This window comes from Jaculus jaculus, chromosome 12 (genome assembly GCF_020740685.1).
Source record: "Jaculus jaculus isolate mJacJac1 chromosome 12, mJacJac1.mat.Y.cur, whole genome shotgun sequence".
Classification (NCBI taxonomy): Eukaryota; Metazoa; Chordata; class Mammalia; order Rodentia; family Dipodidae; genus Jaculus; species Jaculus jaculus.
The window spans coordinates 108,000,016-108,020,179 of NC_059113.1; the positions used below are offsets into that span (position 1 = coordinate 108,000,016).

The 20,164-nt window shown below is 44.0% G+C and overlaps 1 protein-coding gene across 3 annotated transcripts in view; it reads left to right on the forward strand.

Annotated features, from left to right (window-relative positions):
- Rnf13 (ring finger protein 13) overlaps nucleotides 1-19,227 on the forward strand; it is a 61,918-nt gene extending 42,691 nt beyond the window's left edge. For 2 of the 3 annotated variants that reach the window (XM_004655904.2, XM_045131144.1), the window contains 4 exons: nucleotides 5,228-5,333; nucleotides 10,291-10,384; nucleotides 17,606-17,686; nucleotides 17,892-19,227. In XM_004655904.2, coding sequence (XP_004655961.1) covers nucleotides 5,228-5,333; nucleotides 10,291-10,384; nucleotides 17,606-17,686; nucleotides 17,892-18,253 — 643 coding nt within the window. In that variant the 3' untranslated portion in view covers nucleotides 18,254-19,227. Of the gene's footprint in view, nucleotides 1-5,227; nucleotides 5,334-10,290; nucleotides 10,385-14,404; nucleotides 15,076-17,605; nucleotides 17,687-17,891 lie in introns of those variants that run through there. The other variant, XM_045131145.1, reaches the window with a different exon arrangement.
- The last annotated feature ends 937 nt before the right edge of the window (nucleotides 19,228-20,164 follow it).

Genomic DNA, 20,164 nt, shown 5'->3' on the forward strand with positions numbered 1-20,164 from the left:
TTGTTTCCCAATCATCTGACCCTCTGTTCTCCCTCATGCTCACATGTCACATATATTCTTTTGCCCATTCCCCCTTCCAGCTCATGTCTTTACATTCCCTTTTTAAACTTTTATTTATTTTTAAATTTATTTTTACTTATTTGAGAGAGAACAGAGAAAGAAAGAGGGAAGAAGGGAGAGGGAGAGAATAGGTGTGTCAGGGCCTCCAGCTGCTGCAAATGAACTTCAGACACATGTGCCCCCTTGTGCATCTGGCTCTTGTGGGTCCTGGAGAATCAAACCAGGGTTCTTAGGCTTCTCAAGCAATTGCCTTAACCTCTAAGCCATCTCTTCAGGCCTATATTCATTATAGATTTTAGCCACTTTTCCCCTTATATATGAACACTTACAGAGATCAGAGGGTAAGACCGCCTAGCAGAGAGAACAGCAGCTTTGGCCTGAGTGGGTCACATCACTCAATACGATTCTTTCCAGGTCCCTCCACTTAATGCTGAGTAGAATCCCATTGTGCTTATGGATCCCATTTTCCTGGCCATTCTTCTGACACTGGCATGTAGTCTGACTCCACTCTTTCGCTGTCATAAATAGAGCAGCAGTCAACATGCTGTGTAGGCATCCCTGTGGTAGAGTATGGTGTCTTTAGGGAGTGTGCCCAGGAGTGAGGTCTGGGGCGTATGGGAGTTGTAGTTAACGGTTTTTCAGAAATCTCCATATTGATTTCCATGATGGCTGTACTCTGTACTCGTGTGCACTCCCACCAACCAAGGACGAGGGTGCCTCTGTCCCCACATCCTTGGCCAGCACTCGCTGTCTTTCCCTGGACCGTAACCATTCTGACCGAGGCAGGGCAGCGCCTCAGGGTTCTCTGGATCTGCATTTCCCTGACAGATCAGCGTGTGCAACACCCTCTTGAGGACTTTTTGGCCAGTTGTGTTTCTCCTTTTGTAAACTGTTCATTTCATTAGCCCATTTGGTGACTGGCAAATTCATTTTTGTGGTGTTTAATTTTTGTAATCTTTGTAAACTGACTATTAGCTCTGTCTGAAGTGTTGGTGGCAAAGGTTTTCTCCCATTCTGTAAGCTGTTCACTTTGTTGACAGTTTCATTTGCATACAGAAGCTTTTTAAATTTCATGTAGTCCCATTTGTTGGTACTTGAGGCTATTTCCTGTGCTATTGATGTTCTGTTCAGAAAATTCTTGCCTATTTCTGATCCTGGTCGTGTTCCCTAATTTTTCTTATAGTACTTTCTGTGCTTTTGGTTTTATATTGAGGTCTTTGATCCATTTTGACTTTATATTTGTACAAGAAGAGAGATTCCTTTTTACCCTTTGTGCCTCTAATTGCTTCCTGAGGAAGTGTGACTGTGTGTCCTCCGTAGACGTAGGTGTTTTATTAAGCTTGGAGCTTGGATCTCCAGCTGCCTGGCTGGAGGGGGTGTCACTGGGGCGGATCCTGGGGCGCTTGCTGGAGCCCCGTGTCTGCCTCTGTGCTGTGCTGGGGTGTGCTGCTGTGGCTCCTCCCGTGCGCAGAGGCCTGGGCAGCCTCGGCCCTGCCACCGTGCCCAATGGGCTGAGTTTGTGTTTCTTTTTAAAAGTATTTATTTATTTGTGGGGGCAGATATATAGAGAGAATGGGCACACCAGGGCCCCTGGCCACTGTCAATGAACTCTGGGTGCATGTGCCACCTTGTGTATCTGGCTTTACCTTGGTACTGGGGAATCGAACTTGGATCCTCAGGCTTTGCAGGCAAGCACCTTAACCACTAAGCCATCTTACCAGCCCCACTGCATTATTTTATTTTATCTATTTGTTGTTTTGTTGTTGAGTAAAAAAAATCTATAGTGCTTCTACTTTGTAATACTGAGGCTTGGAGGGTTTGTTTTCTTTTTTAATCTTTTGGTTAATTTTTGTTGTTGTTGTTGTTTTGTAGTAGGGTCTCACTCTGGCCCAGGCTGACCTGGAATTCACTATGGAGTCTCAGGGTGACCTTGAACTCACGGAGATCCTCTTACCTCTACTTGCCGAGTGCTGGAATTAAAGCTGTCTGTCCTCTGGATCCCAGCAATGGGAGACTACAGCATGTCAATGGGGTGTACTATGGACAGGGTGGGAGGGATGACCACAGAAGGTCCTGGACTTAGAAATGACACCCTTGGCTTAGAGCAGTTTCAGGGGTTTGTGCCAACAACTGGGTATCACTTACTGAGCTGACTTCTTGCTAGAAGATATGGTATCAAATAGGCAAATCCAGACGTTAAGTGTACTTGCTTACAAAGCCTGATGAACTGGGTTCCATTCCCCAGTGCCCACACAAAGCCAGACATAAAGGGGTGCATCTGAAGTTCTTTTGCAGGGGCAGGAGGACCTGGCATGTCCATTCTTTCTCGTAATGAATGAATGAGTGAATGAATGACTAAATAAATAAAATCACCTAAAGTGAGTAATTGCACAGCTTCCGTGCTGGCCCCATTCTGTCCTGCCTGGTAGCACAGTGCCCCTCATGGAGAAAACAGTGATTCTGCTAGATTCCTAGCATTCCCTAGATTGTTTCCATATTCATTTACTTGTGAGCACAGATGCAGAGAGAGAAAGAAAATGTGTGTCTGTGGGCACACCAGGGCTTCTAGCCATAGCAAACAAAGTCCAGATGCATGTGCCACCTTGTGCATCTGGCTAACGTGGGTCCTGGAGAATTGAGCCAAGAACCAGGGTCCTTAGGCTTCATAGGCAAGCACTTAACCGCTAAGCCATCTCTCCAACCCTATGTATTTCTTTATTTGTTTTATAATTTGATTTTTTTGTATTTTAATCTTACCTTAATTTTGACAGTTTCATACATTTATATATTTTGAGACTGCTCACCCCCCATTACCCTTCGCCTCTCCCACTTAACCCCGTCTCCAGCTAATCCCCTCCCGCGCGCGCGTGTGTAACTCCTGAGTTAAAGTTAAGATTGCTTGCGTGAGCATGGGTGGGGGTTAGTTGATAGAGATAGGCACCTAGCCAGTGGCTACACCCCTGAAGAACATGACTCCCCTTTCCCAGGTCACCAATAGCTGTCAGTCAGTAGCTCTCCTGGGAGGAATGTTGTCTCATGAGCCCTTCCCCGCCCATGCTAGAACGGCAACAGGCTCGATCTCGTACAGGAGACCGCAGCTTCCGTGAGTTCATGCGTTCAGCAGCTAGGTTGTGTCCGGAAGACAGTGTTCCCAGGCCCTCTCCTCCCCAGCCCTCTGGCTCTGGCATTCTTTCCATGCCATTCCATGGTGTTTTCTGAGCCTTGAAGGGTTGGGAGAGATGTTCCATTGAGGGTGGAGACTTAACAGTCACACCAGGCGTGGTGGTGTACACGTTTAATCCCAGCACTGGGAGGCAGAGGTAGGAGGGTGGCCATAAGTTCGAAGCCAGCCTGGAACTATGTAGTGAATTTCCGGTCAGCCTGGGTCAGACACAGATCCCACCTCAAAATACCAAACCAACAAACAACAGTCGCTTACTCTCGCCTCTCACTGGTTGGGCATCTCTGAATTCTGCTTCTGTGGTCGGGGCTGGGAGCAGCGCCGAGCTGTAGCGCAGGCACGCGCTGAGGAGGGCTGTCTCCGCCTGGCCATTCAGCAGGAGGCGCTTCCCTGCACGGCCAGCGGCCTCCGCGGCCACCGGCTTGTGGCCAGCTTTGCGGTAGCAGGTACGAGTGCTGCTGTGAGCGGCCTTCCGTGCAGCCTGACAGCAGCTTCCCCGCTGTGGGCGCTCCCACCGCAGCCCACGCCCTGCAACTCAAGTGTGCGGTGTCTCTGGGAGCACGGTCTTACCACCTGGGTTTGGTGGGCAACCAAGAGCAATAGCCTGTATTGTTTGGGGGCCTCTGTAGCCTCCCTGACAAACAGCTCACTGGGAGGTATCTCACTCCTGGCTCTGGGATTTTCAGTTATTGCCCTAAGACTTCTGGGGCAGCTTTATCTACTCATTTAAACTCTTTTATATATATATATATATGTGTGTATGTATGTATGTATGTATGTATGTATGTATGTATGTATGTATGGTTTGGTTTTTCAAGGTAGGGTCTCACTCTATCCCATGGCTGACCTGGAATTCACTATGGAGTCTCAGGGTGGCCTTGAACTCACAGTGACCCTCCTACCTCGGCCTCCCAAGTGCTGGGATTAAAGGTGTGCACCACCATACCCAGCTCTAAAAAATTATATATATATTAAAATTAAATTAATAAATAAAGATTAAAGATGAATGTATTAAATTATATATATATTAAAGATTAAAGGTGTATGCTACCACACCCAGCTAAAAATTTTTATTTTTAATTAGCTTACAAAGTAGTAGGTTTCTATATGGCTTTTTCATACATCTTTAGTTTTAGTTAACCATCACCACCCCCAGCATACATATTTCTGTGATGTCTTTCAGTTAAGCAGAAGAGTGTGGAGAATGGAGAAGTCACTCTTGTGAATTCTTGACCACTTTGTCCCTCCATGTCTCTCGGGTGAATGCAGAGCAGAGCTGCATCTGTGCGCCTGGTGCATGGGTGTTCGCACAGCACAGGAGGAAGCAAGGCTGTCACTTGTGTCAGTAGTGGCTCTCAGGTCTTCCATATAAGAAAGTAACGAGTAATAATCTGATTGAGATGGGGCTTCTTGATGAAATAATGACCGAAGGTGCTACTGTTATTTTATTTTTATGCTGATGTTCTATATTAAAAGGTAACTTTTGGCCAGGCCACCAGTCAGTAAATAATACCCCTCCAAGGGTTACTCTGAAAAGTATAATATAAAAGTTTGAAATACAAATAATAAAAATATATTAATTTACATATTAAAATATATGAGGTATAGCTGGGCATGGTGGCGTAAGCCTTTAATCCCAGCACTCGGGAGGCAGAGGTAGGAGGATCGCTGTGAGTTCGAGGCCACCCTGAGACTACATAGTGAATTCCAAGTCAGCCTGGACTAGAGTGAGACCCTACCTCAAAAAGCCAAACAAACAAACAAGCAAACAAACAAAATATATATATGGTATTAAATAAATAAGAGCATAAAATAAAAATAGACAAAGATATAAAAATCTATCTCTTTTTAGTCATATATTAGAAAATGTATATAGAGTGGATTAATTGTAATGTATACTTTTTTGCAAAATATTTTTCCTTATTTTAATATCGTAATTTGACAATTCCTATGATTTCTCAATTATTGATTTTTATTTTCTTCTAGGGGCCACATTGTCTTAGTTCCAGAACTGAGTCTTCCTCTGGAATACTATCTAATCCCTTTCCTCATTATAGTGGGCATCTGTCTCATTTTGATAGTCATTTTCATGGTAGGTAACTTAACATGTAGTCCATGTAAAACATACTGTAGACAGATCTAACAGGTACTGGAAGAGCCTCACACGAAGGACTGCATATGTTTACATGTAGCTGTGGAAAAGGCAGACATAATGTGCAAGGGGAAAATCAGCGGGACCTGGAGGTGGGTGAGGAATTTCCTGAAAGAGATTGATGACCTGTTCCTAGTGAGAGTCAGAGTCTGCATGTGGATGAGGTTGAGGCTGAGGTTGCATAGATGTGTAGCGGATGTCTGAATCTACTAAAGTATCTATGTCATTTTTTGTACTTTATTATATGTATGTGTGTAGTTATTTATTTATTTGAGAGAGTGAGAGAAAGAGGCAGATAGAGGAAGAGAGAACGGGTGCACCAGGGCCTCCAGCCATTGCAAACAAACTCCAGAAGCATATGCCACTTTGTGTATCTGGCTTATATAGGTACTAGGGAATCAAACATGGGTTCTTAGGCTTTGCAGGCAAGCGCCTTAACTACTAAGCCATTCCTTCAGCCCTGTACTTAATTATGTGTAAATTGCACCTCAAAATAAAGTGAACTGTAAAAAAAAATGGTAAATTCTTATACAATGCTACATATGCTATAGTATTTCAGGTGACATGTACCACTGTCTGTAGCTTACATTGAAATGCATTATAAGAAACTAAGGAGAAAACAAGATACAATGATGTGTACATAGATATGAAATAATAAGTATAATAAAATGTTTTGAAGGCCGGACGTGGTGGCGCACGCCTTTAATCCCAGCACTCAGGAAGCAGAGGTAGGAGGAGCGCTGTGAGTTGAAGGCCACCCTGAGACTACATAGAGAATTCCAGGTCAGCCTGGGCTAGAGTGTGACCCTACCTCGAAAAACCAAAAAAGAAAAAAATAAAATGTTGTTTTATAAAATGTAGGTAGTGAGTATATAGGTACTTATTAAATTCTTTCAGTTCTCATAGAGGTGTGTTTGAAAAATTCATATGAAAATATATCCAAAGAATATTATGAGGGATTGAGGTTAAGGGGCTGACACATTGTTCCCTTCCTTTTTCTCTGTCTCACTCCCTCTCTCTAGCCCTCTTCCTCTTTCTTTCCAGGATCTCTTCATGTAGCTTTGGCTGGCCTCAAACTTGCTGTGTAGCTGAGGGTTCCCTTGAACTTCTTCCTGTCCCTCCTGCGAGCTGGCTGGCGGGAGGTGCGCACTGGCGCGCCAGGCTGCGTGGCGCTGGGGACTCTCGCGGGGCTGCGTGCTAGCGTGCACTCTGCCAGTGGAGCTCTTCACAGACTCAGTTTCTCTAGAACAGTCATGACTGAAGTAGGGTTGCTGGGTTTAGAGGGTCTATGAGACGGATCATTTTCAAGATGGTGCTGAGCTAGTATTTTCTCCTGTGTCATCCTAATTCTTCTCGGGTTATGCTGTGGAAGACTCTTACGGCTATATGATCCATGGTATCAAAGCCCTTGAAGATAGAGGGGCTTGGTGTGTAATTTGTGCAGTTGTTTACAGACCCTCAGCATGAACGCTCTATCTTACGTATTTTGTTCTCAGCATATGTGCTGTTGGTGTGGAAATCTACTCATTCTTAATATGCCGGGTTTGTGTCAAGCCACTTGGTTGACATTTTTAGGGCTTTAGGTATAGGATTGTGTCATCTGCCACTAGGGTACTTGAACTTCCCTGCTGTTTCCAGTTCCTTCCTTCTCATTGCTGTACCTGAGAGAGGCTCATCTCACCTCTGTTGCAGTTCCCTTCTATTTAGGGCACTGTTGGTTGTAGGTTCACTGTAAGCAGCCTTTATTATGTCCACCCATTCCTGGCTTCTGTAGGAAGTTCATTGTGAAAGGTGCTGGGCAAGGCTTTCTTTCTGTCTCTCCTGGGATTATGATGTCATTTCTGCACTTCAGTCTATTCATGGGTTACACCGAGTGACCCTCCAGGATGAAACCAACCTTGTCATGGTGTATGACTTGGGACTGTGTCTCTGTGTTTGATAAGCAAGTATTTCCCTGGAAACTGTTGCAGCAGTGCTTGTCAGGGACACTGGTCTGTGGTGGCTTTTTGCTGGTGTTGTGTCACCAGGGTCATCTTGCTTATTTCTGGGGGACAAAGGTTCTGCTTCCCCTGCCCCCACCAGTGAACTAAGGTAGGAAGTATGTTTAGCTGCAGTTACTTTTCTCTTTTTCTTTTTTTCCTTTATTTGAGAGAGAGAGAGAGAGAGAGAGAGAGAGAGAGTGAGTGTGTGTGTGTGTGTGTGTGTGTGTGTGTGTGTGTCAGGCAGATAGAGAGAGAGAGAGAATGGGTGCACCAGGGCCTCTAGCTACTGCAAACAAAGTCCAGATGTATGCTCCCCCTTGTGCATCTGGCTTATGTGGGTAATGGGTAATCGAACCTGGGTCTTTAGGCTTTGCAGGTAAGCGCCTTAACTGCTCAGCCATCTCTCCAGCCCTTAGAGTTACTTTTTATTTGTTCATTATCTTTTTCTCTGCACTTGTCAGTTGTTTAAACACTGACTTTGAATTTCCAAAAATGAGTTCCCCTTTGGAATTGAGTATTTTTTTTTTCTTTTTTTAAAAAATATTTTTATATATTTTCTAGGGGAGGTCGGGGGAGATTGCCTGTGTACTCCAGGACCTCTTACCACTGCAGGCAAACTCCAGATGCACACACCACTTTGTGCATCTGGCTTTACATGGGTAATGGGGAATCGAACCCAGACCAGGCTTTGCAAGCAAGTGCCTTTAACCCCTGCGCCTTCTTTCTGGTGTGGGTGGCTTGTCTTAGGCTCTACTTGTCTCTATTCTGACTCTTCTCTAAAACCTGCTTTGTGCCATTTTTCACTTTATTTTTGCCTTAAAGTATCATTAGGTTTTAATATTACCTTGTGAGTAGTTGAAATTTTTCTGTTGTAAATGACTCCTTTAAAACAAAATTTGTGAACTAATTAATCTATTCACATTTATTTGAATACCTATATTTGAAATAAGGTCTACATTTTATTCAGTTTAATTCCTTATGAATTTAGATTACATAGCTTTAATTTTCTCTGTTGATTTCAAAACTTCCATCATATTGTTTATCATTGATTTTTCAAACTTTAGTTCCAAGGATTGCTCCATATATATGCCATGCAAGCACTTAAGACACTAAGCTACATCCCTATTCTCATATTCATACTTTTTAATGGTTACTATTAAAATTCAGAAAATTTTTCATTAAGGTATGATTGACATAAATAGTTACAGTTATTTATTTTGTACAATTTAGTAAGCTTTTAAAAATATTGTATATTCTTTATTTGAGAGAAGGAAAGAGGCAGTGAGAGAGAGAGAGAGAGAGAGAGCAAGAGATAGATAGAGTGAGAATGGGCATGCCAGGGCCTCCAGCCACTGCAAACAAACTCCAGATGCATGTGCCATCTTGTGCATGTGGCTTACATGGGTCCTGGGGAATCGAACCTGGATCCTTTGGCTTTGCAGGCAAACACCTTAACCACCAAGCTGTCTTTCCAGCCCCCAATTTAGTACGCTTTGACATGTATTCAATCACATGTATACAGCCACACAACTACTACCACTCCAGTGAGGACAGGAAGACATCCTTCCCCTCAGTTTCCCATGCTCCTCGGTGCCCCTTCCTCTTATCCTCCGATTGCTCCTCCATGTTCTCTCTCTTAACCACACACCTGACTGCATGTGGTGTAAGTGGAACGTCCATCTTCTGTGTCTGTTGTCTTTCAGCACATTTCGAGATTTGTGCTGATTGTTGAGTCTATTGATTATTTTGTCCATTCATTAATGGACATTTGAGTTGTTTCAAGTTTTAGCTACTACTAGGAAGTTTGACATGGTTCTCACTCTAGCCCAGGCTGACCTGGAATTCACTATGTATTTTCAGGGTGGCCTCAAACTCATAGCAACCCTCCTACCTCTGCCTCCTGAGTGCTGGGATCAAAGGCATGCACCACCACGCCTGTCTGACATGGATTTTATATATAAACTCTCAGGCTCAGTCATACGTATTTATGAATATAATAGTTAATAAATTTATGATTGAAAGTTTATTCATTTTAAACATATAGTAATCTCAACTTTTGACCCACTAAGGTATTTATAATCTACTATTTGTATTATTATTATTATTATTTTGGTTTTTTTTCTTTTGGTTTTTTTTCAAGGTAGGGTCTCACTCTAGCTCAGGCTGACCTGGAATTCACTATGTAGTCTCAGGGTGGCCTCAAACTAACAGTGATCCTCCTACCTCTGCCTCCCGAGTGCTGGGATTGAAGGTGTGTGCCACCATGCCCGGCCTATTTGTATTTTTTGATTTTTTTTTATTAGAGAGAGAATGAGAAAGGGCCCACGAGGGCCTTCAGTCACTGCAAATGAACTCCAGATGCATGCACCACCATGTGCATCTACCTTACATGGGTTCTGGAGAATTGAACCTGGGTCTTTAGGCTTCGTAGACAAGTGCCTGAACTGCTAAGACATCTTTACACACCTACTATTTGTATTTTTGTAAACTGTAATACTATTTATAGTGTCTCACTAAATTAAAGATAATAAAAAGTGGTGAATAAACAATTTAAAGAGGAAGGGGCTGCAAAGATGGCTCAGAGGTTAAGGTGCTTGTCTGCAAAGCCTAATGACCCAGGTTCAGTTTCCCAATTTTCATGTAAAGCCAGATGCACAAAGTAATGCATCCGTCTGGAGTTTGTTTGCAGTGGATAGAGGCCCTCCTTGCAAATAAGTAAATAAAATGTTTAAAAATCAGAGACTAATGTATGAGTTAACTAATCACTTTTAACTTCAATCAATTAATAATGCTGTGATTAGGAGTTAAATAAATTGGTTTGTAGCAGCTATCCAGAAGCTTAAAAGATATTGTTAAGTTTAATGCTCATTTTCTACATACATGTTTAATATCTTATTCCTTTCCCCCATCTTTAGATAACAAAATTTGTCCAGGACAGACATAGAGCTAGAAGGAACAGACTTCGTAAAGATCAACTCAAGAAACTCCCTGTACATAAATTCAAGAAAGGTAAATGAATATTTTTGTTTTCTAAGTAATTTCCCAGTGTGTTTGGGAACATCCTATAATATAATATACCTTCTGAATCTCTCCCGCCCCTGGTGACACCGAGTAGAATGAGCATCAGTGAGGCGTTGTGCTGCTCTGGGGCCTGGTGAAGGCAGAAAGGGAGGACATAACTGGCATAGAATTTAAAAGCAGTAACGAAATCTGCAGACATTTTCTTTATTTATGAGAGAGAGAGGGAGAGAGGGAGAGGGAGGGAGAAAATGGGTCTACCGGGACCTCCCGATGCTGCAAATGAACTCCAGATGCAAATGAACTCCAGATGCATGCACTACCTTGTGCATCTGGCTTACGGGGATCTGGGGGAACCGAACCTGGGTCCTTTGGCTTTGCAGGCAAGCGCTTTAACTGCTAAGCCATCTCTCCAGCTCTGAAATTTTTAAAATACTTTGTATTGTCACCTGTAACTCTGAGCAGTGTCAGTCAATGAGGTACTCCCTGTAGCAAGGTGGTATGCTCATACAACCTGCATGACCCCTCTTGTCCTGTCTTTCCCTTTGTGGAACTGCTGTCTGTTGTGCTGCAGATAGAAACAGGCAGCTGTGGCACATGCGCTCGTCATCTCACTGCAGTTTCATCCTGATGTGAGCTGCTCCTGCCCATTGCTATTACCCTGCCATGCATACAGGGAAGAGAGGGACAGGGCTGCCTCGAGCTTGAATGTCGCGTTGCTAACAATGGCAGCTGGGAAGGGCTCTGGGATTTATACTGTAGCCACGCATCTTCCTTCTCTATGTTTAGTGACCCTTTAATGTAGGTACATACTTATTAAATCCTTTTGGCTAGTACTTCACAGACTTAAATTTTGTATGCCAATAAAAGTTCACGTGTTTTTGTTTATTTATTTTTTGTTTTTTGAGGTAGGGTCTTGCTTTAGCCCAGGCTAAACTTGAAATTCACTCTGTAGTCTCAGGGTGGCCTTGAACTCATGGTAGACCTCTATCTCTGCCTCCCAAGTGCTGGGATAAAAGGCATATGCCACCACACCCGGCTTCATTTAAATTTAAAAAAAATTTATTTATTTATTTGAGAGAGAGAGAGAGAGAGAGAGAGAGAGAGAGTGAGAGTGTGAGAGAGCAAGCGAGAGAGAATGGGCACACTAGGGCCTCTAGCCATTGCAAACGAACTCCAGCTGTGTGTACTACCTTCTGTATTTGCCTTACGTGGGTCCTGGGGAATCGAACCTGAGTCCTTAAGCTTTGCAGGCAAGCACCTTAACTGCTGAGCCATTTCTCCAGCCCTCTTCTAACTTTTTTTTTTTTTTTGGTTTTTCGAGGTAGGGTCTCACTCTGGTCCAGGCTGACCTGGAATTAACTCTGTCATCTCAGGGTGGCCTTGAACTCATGGCAATCCTCCTACCTCTGCCTCCCGAGTGCTGGGATTAAAGGCGTGCGCCACCACGCCCGGCTCTCTTCTTTTTTTTTTTTTTGAGGAGCTCCACCAACACCAGCAGGATGCTGGGTCTCCTTTTTTTTTTTTGGTTTTTCGAGGTAGGGTCTCACTCTGGCTCAGGCTGACCTGGAATTCACTATGTAGTCGCAGGGTGGCCTCGAACTCACAGCGATCCTCCTACCTCTGCCTCCCGAGTGCTGGGATTAAAGGTGTGCGCCACCACGCCTGGCTCTCTTCTAACTTTTTATTGACAGTCTCCATACACAGAGACAGTAGACCATCATCACAAATCCCCTCCTCCCATCACCTTCGCTTTTCCCTCTCCTTACCCTCTTCCACTGAATTCCTTATTTTTCCAACTAGTCTCTCTTCTGTTTTGATGTCATCATTTTTAATTCTCCTATTATGCACGTCTTGTGAAAAGTTCTGCTTTTAGTTCAGTAGAGAAAGTGTAAGGAATAGAGGGGAAATAGATGTGGTTCTTGCTAAGTTTTATATCCCAAGAAATTAAAAAATATTATCATCATTTACAATTATGATTATTTTATTAAAATAGAATACAACTCAATGAGAAAAACAGAAAAAGACGACGTTTCCATAAGCAAAAGCAGTCATTTATGAAGCCGTACTGCGCTGCCACTTGGGGTTTCCCTGCAGCTTGTTCACTGTGCAGACCCAGGATGGAGATCTGCTTTAGGAATGGCCCTTTGATGCTTCATTTTGTATGTCTAATTCAGTGGCAATTTTTGTACATACATACACAATGTATTTGAATCAAAATCTACGCCCATGACCTTCTCTTGGCCCCGTCTTCATCCCCACCAGTCCTCCTGTCTTTGTGGGTGCGGCTCACTGAGTTTACCTAGGGTCGCATGCAGCAGCGTACGCACCTTGTCAGAGGCTGCGCCACTGAAGAAAATGTGGCCCTTCCTCCAGCAACCACTGACTGCCAGTAACTCTTCTGCACGGTAGGGGCCTCCTGCCCTCTTCCATCATCTGTGATGGACGGTTGATGGTCCCCATGTTGTGCAGGGCTGAGCATGGCAGTTGCTGTGGGGTCATTATGCAACAGCCAGGCCATGTCTGTCCCCGTTCTCTGATTCTTACCTGTCCATCTCCTCTTCCAGTGGTCCCCAAGCCTTGGAGGGGGGGATAGAGCTGTCTTACTAGTCTTAACACTTGGCAGGCATTTGCCTCCATCCTTTGTGAGCTTTCAGTCTCCCTAGGAGTTATAGCAAAGTACAAAACAAAACTGACCAAAGATGAGAGAGAAGCTCTAATCTGTAGGCATAAACATAAATATTTAAAAGACAGTTTGAGGAGTGGAGAGCTGTCTTAGCAGTGAAAGAGCTTGCTGCAAAGCCGAAGGACCCAGGTTTGATTCCTCAGTACTCACATAAAGGCAGATGCACAAGGTGGTGCATGCGTCTGGAGTTTGTTTTCAGTGGTGCGCCCATATTTTCCCTCTCTCTCTCTACCCCCTTTTCTCTCTTTGAAATAAATAAATAAATAAAACATTTTTTTAAAGGCAATTTGATGGGTACAACATATCCTTTTAGCCAAATAGTAGTAATAGCTTTCCAATCTGAGAGCAGTTTTATCCAGCAGTCATGCCTCTGCAGCACCAGTGAACAGTTTGCCTGGCTGCTCAACTGAGTAGCACATGCGTTCTACCACTGGGTGAAACTACTGATGACTTTTCTCTCCCAGCAGTCTGCATAAGCTCTCGCAGCCCCAGGATAGCAGCTGGCAGGGAAGAAGCCTCAAGCTCAGTTCCAGCTTGATTTCTCTGTATTTTTAGCAGTAGGTTCTAAGTGTCTAGTTCTGATGGGCATCCAAGAGCACTGGCAATATTGTTTGGAGGCCTTAGGGGCTTCTCTTCCTAACAACTCTCCCTAGCACAACCCACGCCTAGCACTGGGGTTTCCTGTAATAATATATGGCTTCTGAGAGCAGTATTATCAGTACTTCTGTTCAAACGTTTTAAAAATTATGTTTTTAATAAGCTAACAAAGAAATAGGTTTCCATATAGCTTTTTCCCACACATCTTTAGTTTTTTTCTTTTCGGTTTTTGAACTCACAGCAATCCTCCTACCTCTGCCTCCTGAGTGCTGGGATTAAAGGCGTGCGCCACCACGCCCTGCTGCCCCTTAACTCTCCAGCCCACACATGTAAGTTGTGATTAACCCTTCCTCTCTACTCCTCTCATCCCTACTTGAACCTTTTCAACCTCGGTATTCTACCTGTCTACTTTCAAATCACGTTTCATCCTGTTCCCTCCCCCTCCCACAACCCCTTCCCAGTTTTTTGGCCTCCACTGACTTTCACTCCTAACCTACATACAGATCTAAAAATTCTAAGCCAGGATCTGCACATTAGAGAGAGCATGGGATGTTTATCTTTCTGAGGCTGGTTGTGGAACCTTTGGGACATGGGGTCTCACTGTCGGCGATTAGGGCTATGGGGAAAGGGCTAAGTCTAACCGGTGCTGTCCCCTGATCTCTGCTTCCTAGCTGGCTTCTGCCCCGTCACCATGAGCTGCTATAAACCTTCCTCCCTGTTTTCACCAGGTACTCGGTCACAGCAGTGAGCACACTCAGAGGGCCTTGAAGTCTCCACCTGTATAGTTCTCATTGCCATCCAACCAGGTTTTGCCTCATGTATATAATGCTACATTACCAGGTGTACATTTATAGGAATTTTCTTGTGGATCATTGACTTCTTTATCATTATATAATGCTGCTTTCTGTACCTGATGGTGTCTTGCTCTGAAACTGTCTGTGAAATCAGTGGTCATTCTTCCTTTTTTTTTTGGCAAAATGTTACTGAAATGTTTCATGCATCCCTTTACTTTTAATCTGTGTGTATCTTTATGCTTAAGGGGTTCATAGTTGGGGAAATTTGTTTGTTTTGGGTATTGGATATTAATAATGAATTCACATATTTCATGTTAAATTATTCATTTTAGTAGGTGTAATAGCATTGTAATTATGCTTCTGAAAGCTCTTATGTGAAACACACAGACGTTTGCTTGGCCGCTCCGCCGCTGGTGCTGGCCGTGGGGCGACGTTCTTCGTGCAGACAGGACGCCGCACTCCCTCCTGTCCATGGCCATCGGCACACCTTTGAACGAGATCTGGGTTCAGAATGAGTGCCACGGGAGAAATATGAAGCCATCACTGGGAACCGTTCAGAGCTATCAATTGTACACATTTAAAGATAACCTACAACTATTACCTAATCAGCTTGTTATTTCTTTGGTAAATGATACAAATGTATCATGTGTCCCGTGCAACACAGCTCTGAAGAGAAGATGTGGGCAGAACCACCCACATCCCTGTGGGAGTGCTGAGGGAGATGGCTTTTCTCGCCCTTTCTGCTGCCTGCCTGCAGCCGCCAGGCCAGTGCCCTGACCCGCCATCTCTACTCTCACATGCTCTTTGAAGGACCCTGTGATCCTTAAGCCCATGTGGAAAATCAGGCTGGTCTCCCCACTTCAGTGCCTATTAGCCATGTGACTGTTTCTAGTATAGGTTACGAGGTGGTAATGCTGCATGTTCGCCATTTTTGAGAACCTCAGTCCTGACTTAATTGCGTAGTACATTCAAGCTGTCACTATCTATGCCCGTGGATCAGCAGACAGGGAAATGGGAGCCCACCCATGCTGTCAGGTTCAGCCCCTCCCTTTGGCCTGAGCTGATGACATGTGTGGTAGTAACAGCACAGGGCTGGAGAGACGGCGTGGCAGTTAAGACACTAGCCCGCGGAGCCAATGAACCCGAGTTTGATTCCCAAGTACCTGCTCCAGCACTAGGTGGTGCATGCGCCTGGAGTTTGTTTGCAGAGGCTAGAGGCCCCAGTGCACCCATTCTTTCTTTCTCTCAAATAAGTACATAAATAATTTTTAAAATACAGTGTTCATCCTGACTTCCCAGACAATGGCTTTATTTCTGATGCCTCCTGTGGATAGAGCAGACATTGAATTGACCTCTTTATTTCACAAGTATATGTGTGTGTATGTGTGTGTGTGTATGTGTGTGTGTATATATGTGTATACATATAAGAATCCCCTTCATGTTTTTGCCTAACATTTAATGGAAAATATTGAACTGAAGGAATCACTGAGGTACCAAATTATTAACTTAAATGAAAAAGTAGCTACATTTAAAAGGCTGTTTGCTTTAAAAACCAAACCAAAACAAAAAAACACTGGGGCTAGCGAGATGGCTGAGCAGTTAAGGTGCTTGCCTGCAAAGCTTAGCTAACAACTTGAGTTCAATTCCCCAGTACCCACGTAAAGCCAGATGTATCTGGAGTTCATTTGCAGCAGCTAGAAGGCCCTGGTACACCCATTCTCTGTCTCTCTGCTTGCCAATAAATACTTTCAAATTTAATACACTTATCATCTGAATTCCACACAAGAGCTTTGAATTAAGTAAACTGTTGGAAAGGTGATGGTGAGAACACAGTATTAAAGTAGGATGCACCCATTTACTGGATACTTATGGCCTGGTCGTAAGCTTGTATCATCTAGCTTTATCATAATACCAGTGCAAGACATGGGATTCCTGCACAGATAGAGACAGTATGTCATAGACTAATTCTTGCCACATACCTCAGAACTGGGGTTGGAAACCAGAAGCCAAAGCACCCCACTTCAGATCTGCTTTCGTTAATAAGGCAAAAGCCCTTGAGCGTATGTTCTGACATGATTTTTTTTTTTTGTGGGGGGGGGGAGGTTAAGGTCGGGTTTCACTCTAGCTGACATGGAATTCACTATGTAGTCTCAGGGTGGCCTTGAACTCACCTACTTCTGCCTCCCGAGTGCTGGGATTAAAGGCGTATGCCACCACACTGGGCCCCTGACATGATTTTTATTTGTGGGGAAAAAACAAATGACCTATACTCAAGTAGAAGAACCCTTGCCTACCACGTGTGGGTTTAGTCCCCAGTACCCACCACAAGAAGGACTCAGACACTTTAAGAAGTTTAACTCATGAGATTTTCTTGTTTGGCATAAAACATTTGAAAACTAGCATTTGGGGCTGGAGAGGTGGCTTAGCAGTTAAGGCGCTTGCCTGCAAAGCCAAAGGCCCCAGGTTCAATTCCCCAGGACCCACATAAGCCAGATGCACAAGGTGACACATGCATCTGGAGTTATTTGCAACAACTGGAGATGCTGGCGCACACATTCTCTTTCTCCCTCAAATAAATATAAATTTTTTTAAAAAAAAAACCAGCATGAGTAGTTATGTAAAACACCAATATGATTGTTAATTTTTTGTTGTTGTTGTTTTTTGAGGTAGGGTCTCACTCTGGCCTAGTCTGACTTAGAATTCACTCTGTAGTCTCAGGGTGGCCTCGAACTCATGGTGATCCTTCTACCTCTGCCTCCCGAGTGCTGGGATTAAAGGCGTGCGCCACCATGCCCGGCTTTGTTATTTTTGACAGAGATAGCCAGGGCAAACAAATCTGAGCTCCACTTTTAATTGGCTAGTTAAGCTGAAGTCTAGTCACTGAAAACTTCAGGTCCTTGAACAGTGGAGCAGCCGCTCGGCCTGACAGAAACCATGAGAGAGCAACCAGCAGCTCTTACAGTCAGCGGACTTCACAGTCGGAGAAGTCTCAAGAAGCTCATCTAGAGGCTTTACCCTGCTGCCCTCTCATGGGCAGGAGCTCTTTATCATCTCTCCTCCTTCCTTCTCTTACTCCAGTGAAGTCTCTAAACTTAAAGCAAGCCGTCTTTGCGTTTTCCTTATGATTTGTTGCAGGAGATGAGTACGATGTGTGTGCCATTTGTTTGGACGAATATGAAGATGGAGACAAGCTCAGGATTCTTCCCTGTTCACATGGTAAGAAAATTACGTACTTTCAAGTGCCTTAAATACGGCATCCCAGAAAAGTTGGGAGCACACTGTGGAGTCTTGAAAGGATAGCGGCATTTGTACCCCGCAGTGACTGCTCTCACCGCACGAGTCTGCTCTCCGCGTGCCACGCGCCCAGGAGACTGTAAGGCCCCGCCCCGGCACTGACTAAAGGTGTGTTTTGCTTCAACAGCTTATCATTGCAAGTGTGTAGACCCGTGGCTCACCAAGACCAAAAAGACATGTCCAGTCTGCAAGCAGAAAGTGGTTCCTTCTCAGGGTGACTCAGATTCTGACACGGACAGCAGTCAGGAAGAAAACGAGGTGTCAGAACACACCCCCCTCCTCAGACCACTAGCCTCCGTCAGCACCCAGTCATTCGGGGCTCTGTCAGAGTCCCACTCGCATCAGAACGCGACCGAGTCCTCAGACTACGAGGAGGACAACGAAGACACCGACAGCAGCGATGCCGAGAACGACAGCAGCGAGCACAGCGTTGTGGTCCAGCTGCAGCCCAGTGGGGACCAGGATTACAGCGTAGCCAACACTGTCTGACATTCAGGCCACTGGCTCTTCTTCCCTTAAAATGTTTATTTAGGTATATAATTTGGTTTATTTTGTTCCCTTTAGAGGTTTCTGTAGAGATAACTTATTTTTAGTATTCTAGTATAATCAGGTTACTGAAACAGGCCTTTTGACCCAGTACTTACGTCCAAGAGCGCACCTCATCTCACTAACTTAACAGGTAGCTGACCGGGGCGTAACTCAGGCATCTCCGTTAGCTCGCTGGGGAGAAAACAGCCAGGACATCCTCAAGACATTAAGCCCTAGACCACAGTGTGCAGTGCCTGTCTTCCACTGGAGGTGGCGCCGTGACACGGATCAGCATGAGCGAAGTCCACGCTCAGCCCCTGTTTCCTGGAACTGCTGGGTTAGAACATGCTTCTTCTGGTATTTCCTGAAATTGTCATTGTTATTGAGAGGCAAGGAGGTAACTTAGCACTTTTTCCTCTTCTCAGTGCCACACGGAAAAGGAGATCTTTCTCATTCCTATTCCTGAGTGACTTATCCCTGGCAGGAAAGGTCTAGAACTAATGTTGACTTCCCGTTGTTTTTGTTGTAAGGTTTTAATACTACAGTGTTCCTAAGAATTTGATTCAGCAGTTAAAAGTAGTGTCTCTGGACCTTTCCTATTTCAGTATCCTTTAGGGTTTTGTGTTTTGATAAAAACCGCTGCATACAAATACCAAATCTCAGCCACTGTTTCCACTCCGATCATATACCTCTTACCCACGAGCACCCTGTGCTGACAAGCGCCGCCACTCTGTCCGGAGGAGGCTGTGCAAGTATTGGATCTGAAGAGAAGTGCTTTTGTCAACAGAACTAATGTACTGAACAATGTATTCTGAGAAGTAATTATATATCACTGGAACTATGTAGAAATATATATATATAATCAACATGCTAAGAATTTTTATATGGCCTTGTATGATGGGAGCTTCAATGTTAATAAATGTTTTCCACTTTAAGACCCAGTCAGTATTTGTTCTGCACACCTACCGTGGGTCACTGCCATGCACTGTATGTAACGGGGCATCTGTGGTCAGGAACACACATCATATCACATCACATTAGGGTTTTCAAAGCCCCTGACTGCTCACAAGCATGAGGTTAATTCATCAAAGGTGCAGCCCAATCCTTCCAAAAGCAAGCTGCCGTGGTGCCTGTTCAAATGACATACTCTACCATCAACCACTGCTAACAGGGATACCGAAGTGAGAAGTGTGTGCCAAGGAAGTACACCAGGTGTGCACAAGAGCCTGTGCTGTGAAAGAAGTAATGCATTTTAAAAATGGCACTTGGAGGGGAAATTTTAATTTCAGAATTTCTTGTTATGCTCACTTTGGAAAATGAAAAGCTTAGGCCAACCCTACCTCTTAAGAAACACTGTTTACCATGGTAATTCAGTAGAGGTTGAAGTGTGTCATTTGCATAACAGATTACAAAAGGGCTGGAGAGATGGCTCAACAGTTAAGGTACTTGCCTATGAAGCCTAAGTACCCTGGTTCAATTCCCTAGTACCCATGTAAAGCCAGATGCACAAGGTGGCGCATGCATCTGGAGTTCATCTGCAGTAGCTGGAGGGCCTGGCCCGTCTACTCTCTTTTCCTCTATTTCTCTTTAAATAAGTAAATAAATAAAATAAAAACATTCAATTGAATGGGGGCAGAGACAAGGGAAAGAGGGTACCAACACATGATGTTACCAATATGAAATATGTTGTTAAAAATAAAAGATTTTTAAAAGTTTATAAAACACAAAGTTCTGCCTACTACTAGTAAAATGCACAATAAATAGCTTTTCAGATATTTAAAATATATTTTAATAATTGTTTTTTAATTAAGTGATTTTATTTTTTTGTTCATTTTTATTTGAGAGAGAAAGAGGCAGATAGAGAGAATGGGT